At 42.7% G+C, this 8,236-nt stretch overlaps 1 protein-coding gene across 1 annotated transcript; it reads right to left on the bottom strand.

Annotated features, from left to right (window-relative positions):
- Positions 1-972: 972 nt before the first annotated feature.
- On the bottom strand, positions 973-8,129 carry MTRES1 (mitochondrial transcription rescue factor 1). The gene is made up of 4 exons (XM_079971768.1): positions 8,017-8,129; positions 4,988-5,432; positions 4,302-4,374; positions 973-2,788 (listed from the first exon to the last, which is right to left on the bottom strand). The coding sequence occupies exons 2-4, from the start codon at positions 5,422-5,424 to the stop codon at positions 2,612-2,614; spliced, it is 687 nt and encodes a 228-aa protein (XP_079827894.1). The 5' UTR covers positions 5,425-5,432; positions 8,017-8,129; the 3' UTR covers positions 973-2,611.
- Between the last annotated feature and the right edge of the window lie 107 nt (positions 8,130-8,236).

An 8,236-nucleotide genomic window follows, 5' to 3' on the forward strand; every position in this document is an offset into this window, starting at 1 on the left:
GTGATAGGAGTTGTCGACCAAAACATGGAAGGTTCTATGTTAGGGAAGGCTTACAAAAGAACAGTGAAAATAGTGTGTTGTTAGAAAAATGTAGTTATTTCTTAACTTAAAAGTATATACACTATACTTTTTTTAAAAAAAAAACCAGTGTATCTCTGAAATCCTACAGGGTTATTGGGGTAGGAAGACAGCCAAACCTAGCAGCACCAAAGTTGTACAGGTGCTGTTTTTCTTCCCGTATTTTGTCTAAATTGGTTGGTGTTTTTTTTAGGTTTTTCCTCCTGTTGGTCCCAGATTGGTCCCCTCGGCTGTTATACTTCTCTCTATATTCTGGCCCTAGTGGATCCAAATTAGCCCCCATCGTACCCACTTTTGGCAGACCTCCCTCTTTTTCCTGTGGCCTTGGAATGCCCTCTCAAAACCTATAGATTTGTGCCCTTGTCCATGTTTAGAAAATATTTTGAGTAACACATAAAGGTAAAGGTAAAGGTACCCCTGCCCGTACGGGCCAGTCTTGACAGACTCTGGGGTTGTGCGCCCATCTCACTTAAGAGGCCAGGGGCCAGCGCTGTCCGGAGACACTTCCGGGTCACGTGGCCAGCGTGGCATCGCTGCTCTGGCGAGCCAGAGCCGCACACGGAAACGCCATTTACCTTCCCGCTGGTAAGCGGTCCCTATTTATCTACTTGCACTTTGACGTGCTTTCGAACTGCTAGGTTGGCAGGCGCTGGGACCGAGCAGCGGGAGCACACCCCGCCGCAGGGATTCGAACCGCCGACCTTTCGATCGGCAAGCCCTAGGCGCTGAGGCTTTAACCCACAGCGCCACCTGAACAGGTCTAATTTCTTTTGATACAACCAATGGGATACAGTCCTATAATTATTTCACTATGTTCATCATAATCATTTTGAAAACCAAGACCTTACTAGTCCTTACAAATATTTAAAGGACACAAAGAATGCATTTACACTGTTTCATATATTCTGAAGGACTTTATTAAGCTAGTTTTAACACTAGGATTTCTTATTCACATGGCAACAAATGACATTTGAAGGCAGCCACAATTCTGTATTAACAAAAATAACAGTGTGGGGGGGATCATTTTTAGGGTGACATACAATACTTACCTTTAAAGTGGCATCATGTGCTTTGATTTCCTATATCATGTGAGTGTTGGAGATAAGGCGACCATTATTTCACATGATTTTCTCTTTATCCTCTAGCACCTCTTCATCTGGTTGCTAAGGGCTCATCAAGAATTACTTTTGTGCCACATTTCAAGGCACAGATCCACACTTTAAAGCACTGCTTCTGAGCACTTTTTCTTTTCCCAAGCGCTTTCCACGCAAAGACACACTCTTTACTTCTGAATCAGAGCAAACAGCCATCCGCAGCTAACCCAAATTACCATTCATTCCAATTCAGCATTAAAGAGCAGTTTCGTGGGGAAAGTGCTGCAGCCAAAAAATAAATAAAAAATAATTGCTCAGAAACTGCTTTAAAGTGCGAACCTGTGCCTAGAAAGCGTGGGCAAAAGGCAAGTGTGGATGAGCCCATAATCTACAGTGGCTATGGAAACAAACTGAATTCTACAGGTGTTTTACTAAGCTGCATGTCCAAATTAATGCATGGGACACAATAAGTTACATGCAAATAGAAGCTCTGTACTTTGTGATACAAAGCTAATGCCCGTTAAAAATTGTAGACCTATGCTGTCTGATCCAGGGACTCATCTGTATTCCAGTGTGCATGTAGATTTCTGTATACGTCTGCAGAGGAGATCACTCTGTATGTAGAGGGCTCTGCATCCAGAACCACCACTTGGGTTGAAGTGATGGAGCAATCTACATGTTTAAGATGTCCATACTCTGACTGGAACAAGCATGGGGCTTTTTCATGTGCAGTGTACATGACTATGGCTTTATAACACAGTGCACTGCTAAGCCAATCCCTATATACACTGGAGTTCCTGAGACAAATCATTCCATGGAAGCGCTAGGCCTACCTGATCTTGCCCATGTCCCCTATGAGTAAGGGAACTCTGCTCTAGTAAACGTAGCAGCCAGCATACTAAAATACATTTCACAAAAGATACCACCAGACAATATGTAAAAGGAAAGCAACCATAAACCATCAGCACCACAGCTCAGTGATTACACATGGAAATGGAAAGCTGTATTGTTAATCTACCAGGTTGGGGTTATTTAAAAAAGAAAAAGAAAAACCAGGTTCCTGAACTGACTGGCTACTGTTATCACACCACACAATGAGTAAAGAAAAGCCAGGCTTTCTTCCCACTCAAGTTGTTTAGTTTTGGGCTTCCAGGTCATGTCATTTAAACAAAAGCAGAGAATATTTAAAATTAGCCTTCCCTTTTATTCCTTTGTTCTATCTTTTCATAGAAACATTGCTTTCTCCCTCAGTATGGAACAAAAGCAGTAAACTAAAAAGTGATGTTCACAGTAAGGAAGGTGGCATCATGCCATCGCATACCCATTTAAATATTATTTTCTTTAAAAAAAGAATGCAGGAATTTTGTTTAACCAAAATTCATATATTGTATAACCAACAATTGTTCACAAGGAAACCTCTGCCACATGCAAATCCTAGTTCACTTAAATACATCCTGCTTGGGCACCTTTAAGTTCCTCCAGCGCCTTAACACCACTCTGTATTTTTCATCGTTGACCTTGTCGGATGCCTTCTTTAAGACAACTCTCATAACTACAGCAGTTTCTGTTTCTTTGTCCTCTCCAACTATCAGGTCCAGTGTATCACCAACTTTTACCTGAAGATTTGGGGTGGGGCGGGGGATAGAAAGAAACACAGCATGTTTTATTTTGCCTCCAGAAATAAGTTGGAGTAACTTGCTTGGCATTTTGATCCCTGCACTTTTCATCCGGGACCTTAGAGAAAAACAGCCAACAGAGCTGCAGAGCATCAGCTATGATGGAAGTGCTGCAGCTTCATCTCTATTGTCTTGTGAGCTTCTGCAATGAGGACAATATGGAGATTTCCAAGCAACCATGGCCAAAGAGTCTTGTGGCACCTCAAAGAGGACTGCCAGGGGTGGGGGGATAGGCAGAGAATGTATCAGTTGCTGGGAAATGAAGTGGGAAGAACCCAGGTGCTGCTTATGGTATGGGCTTCCTATCGGCATCTGGTGCCAACAGGATACCTCACTAGATGTGCCTTTGGCCTGATGCAGCAGGGCTTTTACGTCCTTAATCTACGGTGGCACAAGCTGTTGTAGCTCCACAAAAGCTGATGGCATCATTGAAGTATTAGAGTGCAATCTTAACCCCGAATCTGTGCTGCAAGAGGAAGTGAGGAACAGGCAGAGATAGTCTCTCGGCTTCAATAGGCTCTGCCACCATTATTATTATTAAATTGATTTGTTACCTGCTGTTCACCCTAAGGTTCCCGGGTGGTTTGCGACCATTTAAAATAAAGCAAAAAGGAACCCCAATCCAAAACAAATTATGAATTACAATCATAATAATGGGGGGGTCGTCTTCAAAATATATATCTCAAGTGTCAAAATCCAGGGGAAAGAGGTGCGTCTTCAGCATATGATGAAAACTGTATAGTGAACTCTCTGGGGATTTCCACAATTTAGGGGATGCCCAAAGAATGCTCTTTCCCAGGCCAACAATCCTTACCTTCCGAGGGTGGTGGAATTACCAGGCAGGCCCTCTCTACTGATGTCAACACTGAAAAGGGTCTGTAGACGAGGCAGCCTTTCAGGCATTTGAGGCCTGAGGCACCCACCCAAATTGTGAGGGGTTAGGAAGCTACTGCCAATAGTTACTGGCAAAAGGCCCCAGAAGAGGGCTTTGGGAAATGAAGTAGGATCAGCAATGGATCCACTGGAAATGGGACACATTTGGGCCCATCTACTGCACCAGTCTGAATCTTATCCAATAAAATGGAGGGCAGAGTTTTCACAATGGCTCTTCATCTTTGACTGTAATACTATAAACAAGGCAAGACAGGGTGCAATCCATACTACTGAAATCATCCACTCACTTAACTAGGGTAGGCCGGACGTTCCTATTTTTGATGTTTTAAACTCTTCCTAGTAACTCAATGAAGGTGCAGCAGGTGGCAACCTTTATCCTAGGTGCTGATCCTGCAAACAAGTGTGCCCTTTATGAGGATCTATTATTCTAGTAATATAAATATTGTATGTGTAGAATGAGATAATGTGGATAAGCATTTGCCAGTTAAAGATAATTTGAGTTTTTGACATATAATCTCTTTTCAGTTTAAGACATAAACTATTTTCTGGAAAACCTTACCGCTCTGCTCTTCTTCCATAGTTTCTCTCCATTCAGCCTGAGTTCGCCATTATAGAACGCATCTTCCACTTTGCTTTGAAATGAAAAGAATCCTTAATTTTTCTTACATATACTTTAACCACTGCTAGTGTCCCATAAAAAAAAGCCACCAAGAATACACATAGCCAGTAAAACACCTTCAGCTACTTCTGCACATATCTTTTCTAACATGGCAGATTTAGAAGCACAATGTCTGTGCAAAAGGCAAGAACAGGGCCTTAGCGAGGTAGAATCAAAGCTGTAATTCTTAAGTCTAAGTAAAGCTTTCATATATTAAACCAAAGTTTAATATTGGCTACATCATAGTGCCAGCGAAGCTTGAGGTTTGAAGGCAAGGTCACTGGACTGCAAGTTAGAAATTTTTGAAGTACAAACTCTTCAGTAAGTTTTAAAATGAGATTTCTTTTGTTATTAAAATTGCATTTGCTAATTCAAAGGGTCCCGTTTATTTTTTTAACTGGGCAGTCTACTCCAGTAGGAATTTCTGAAAACATTTCTTAATGGTAGAAGTGAGAAATTTCCACTGTCTTTATTCCTGATGAAAAAGGCAGATGATAATCTACAACTAGCTTTAGTAGTAAGGAGCATAAAAGAAAACCATTGGCTACCTCTTTTGATCTATTTTATTTGCAAATTATTATACTTACTTTCTTGCAATGTCTAGACCAGCTTTCATTATTACATCATATCGAAAAGACTGTACTACTTTTTCGAGATCTTTGTAATCTTTCACTATATTAGGATCATCCTCAAACTCATCTTCTGAATCACTTATCTCTTCGTTTTCATCTTCCTCCTCAGTCTCCTCTGGCACAGTTTGTTTTGCGTTCTTCCGATAACTTTTGTTGCTTTTGAGACGTACAGAAATCCTCAGTGTGCTTTTGGGCAATGGTATTAAAAATACTTGGTGTTTTAAAGGAGAAACACATAAATGTTTGGGGGCAATTGCCGTTACTTGCTGCTGGCTTGCAGAATAAAGAAGCCTTTTCCAGGGTGTGCAGAGTTTATAAGGGGAGTTCTCCACAAGACCAAGCCAAACATTTAGATTTCTAAAAGCACCAAGCGGCAATCTGCAACCCGTCATAGCATACCCTGCAACAAAAGATTTAACAGTCAGTTTGGCTCAGTAATTAATGAGTTTTTCAAGATTCCTAAAAGCTGAGTATTCTTCAATAAGAATTAGTAATCCACCTACCCATGCATTAAACAATGACAGAAGTACAGTGATACCTCAGATTAAGAACTTAATTCATTCTGGAGGTCCTTTCTTAACTTGAAACTGTTCTTAACCAGAAGCACCACTTTAGCTAATGGGGCCTCCTGCTGCTGCCACGCCACTGGAGCACAATTTCTGTTCTCATACTGAAGCAAAGTACTTAACCTGAGGTACTATTTCTGGGTTAGCGGAGTCTGTAACCTGAAGTGTCTGTAACCTGAGGTACCACTGTACTGTAGAAAGAGCTTCAGATGGTTTTTTTTTATAAAAAAAAAATTTCAAGAGAACCAGGTTCTAATCATTAACATAATATTTATTCACCATAGTTCATAATTGATTAAGTTAAGCATTTTTAAAGCCTATTTCCCCTTAATTCTCTGAACTAGGGCTTAAAAGTGCTCTACTTAGCCTGTATTTTACTGGTAATGCATTTTGCACTTGTATGAACATGTACCTGAAGTGAGCCATGCAAGTTGCTTATACAGATTTCATAACTGTCCAGAGTCCCACCATATAAATAGGGGGCCAGTTACCAGTATATTGTATGAATGGATCATACGCACTACATATACACATCTGTGGGATGCAATCCCTGTGTGTGTGTGTGTGTGTGTGTGTAACACACACACACACTGCTCAAAGGCAATGTAAAGCCTCTCAGCACCACATACAGAGAGAAAAGTGTTGCAGCTATCCCCAGTTCCCCTGTTTTCAGCTCATATCTAATCCTTTCCCATCCTATGCAGCCAAGCAGCAATCAAACAGTTTAATATAAGCCAAAATGGCAGATGTTGTTAACTCCCTGCATAGTGTCACAAAAAGCTATACGAATTCAATAATACCATGATCTGCAAGACCAACATAATACTGCTGTCTTAAAACTTGTCCAGTCCTAAATATTGCAGCAAAAGAAGGAAGTCCTTACTGTTCTCCCATTTGAGCTGTGTCACAACCAAAAAAGGCCATGCATTGGCTTTTCTTATTGGAGGCAGTGGTCACCTTTGCCAAACAATGGGGAAATATCCACTCCCCTATAACCTGCAAGATACCAAGCACTTAAAGGGCAAAGGGCCTTTTCTGCATTGACCCTCATATCTCTGAAACCCATTGCCACCTGCACTCCAACAGACACTGTCACGTCAGGTGTTCTGCAAAGCCCTAAAGACTCACTTGTTCTCAACTGCTGTTTCCAAAGTTGGTTTACAGTTCTCCACATCATTGTGTTTATAATCAGGAACAGGGCCTTTTTCATGACAGCACTCACCAGATCCTTACCTCTTCTTTTGCTGCCCATCAAAGACATTTTATGCTGGCACCCATGGCACCTTTATCAATATGTGAGTATCAACCCCTCATATTTTATTTTAAAAATCACTCTCAGGTAGTAGGGGGATGGGACTTGGTACTGTTGTATTGTTATTTCTGATGGTCTTATCTGTACAGGTGTATTTCATTGCATTTTACTACAAGCTGCCTTGAGAGGAGTTTTACCTTTAAAGGCAGCCCAAGAATACTATAAATTAACAATCAAAACTTAGAAAGTTGGCAGAGGGTGTTTCCTCCTCCACCATACACTTTTTTTCTCCTCCACCTCATAAGCCCTTGGTGTCCAGTTGTGTGGAAGCGGTGAACTATACAACTTCATTTTCTCTGGAACAGGTGTGAACCACAAACACACAAAAGAGAACAGTGCCATACTCTTCCTTCACAAATACTTCTACAATAGTTACTATTTCTTAGATCTGTACAACCAAAACCATTTGTGCATAAACACATCATTAAATAAGGGGGGGGGGTCTACCCCTAGTCCATGCCTTATCACCAGATTGTTGGAACAAGTTCCGATGGGAAAGGGAACTGGAGTTAAACCTCGGAGGGATTTTTGATATTTTATTTTTTAAGAATTTCCCCCTATAACATTCATAGAATATCATACAGTATATTGCTTTTACAGTTCAATCCTATGAGTGAAACTTTCCACGTAAGTTATCCCGGTGGACAACTGGTGCTGCAGCCAGATCCTAGGTGATCATCATTTAAAATCAAGCCCCGTAAGTTCAGTAGGTAAGTGACCTTACGACTGCAGACACCTCCAGCCCTATTCTACGCCTCATATTTACTCGGAAATAAATATTAACGGTGCCGCGTTTTTCAGCGAGGTTTTCCTTCCAGAAAAGTGTGCATAGGACTGCAGCCTTCGCTCAACGGAGCCTTCACTCCCAAGGAAACGCACGCGTGGGGTTCTTGCAACCCGCCCCTTTGGTGCGGTACAAATAAAAAGAAGCCTCGGACAGCGACACTGAACTAGGTGAGACTTAAGGCTTCCCAGTCCATGGGGGATTTGCACGGGGAGCTGGTGGAGCTTCGGACCCGACCCCGGCCTCTCTTAGCCCACAGCAAAACTCCTCCCCCCCCCAAAAAAAGCGGCTCTCCTGCACCAGCTCACGCACGCCACGCTACCTGCCTCCGCCGGCGCCCGCAGCCCCGGCCCTGCCGCTGCTCCTCGGTGCTCGGCCCGTGCCCGTCCTTTCCCCCGCTTCCTCTCAGCTCGGTGGCGAAGGAGCAGCGGAGGCGGAGCCACGCTGGGTCGGACGCAGCCGGCGCCCTCTGCTGGCCAGGAGCGCCTCGGAGGACTCGGCCGCGGGGTTCTGCCACCATCGCCGCCAACTCCTCACCCAGT

The sequence above is a fragment of the Podarcis cretensis genome, assembly GCF_951804945.1.
Source record: "Podarcis cretensis genome assembly, chromosome: 3".
In the NCBI taxonomy this organism is placed as follows: Eukaryota; Metazoa; Chordata; class Lepidosauria; order Squamata; family Lacertidae; genus Podarcis; species Podarcis cretensis.

Coding starts and splice junctions, on each gene's coding strand:
- MTRES1 (XM_079971768.1), bottom strand. CDS start 5,424: ATGACGGGTTGCAGATTGCCGCTTGGTGCTTTTAGAAATCTAAATGTT. Junction 4,375..4,987: donor GGTCTAGACATTGCAAGAAA/GTAAGTATAATA, acceptor TTCATTTCAAAG/CAAAGTGGAAGATGCGTTCT. Junction 2,789..4,301: donor TATGGAAGAAGAGCAGAGCG/GTAAGGTTTTCC, acceptor CCAAATCTTCAG/GTAAAAGTTGGTGATACACT.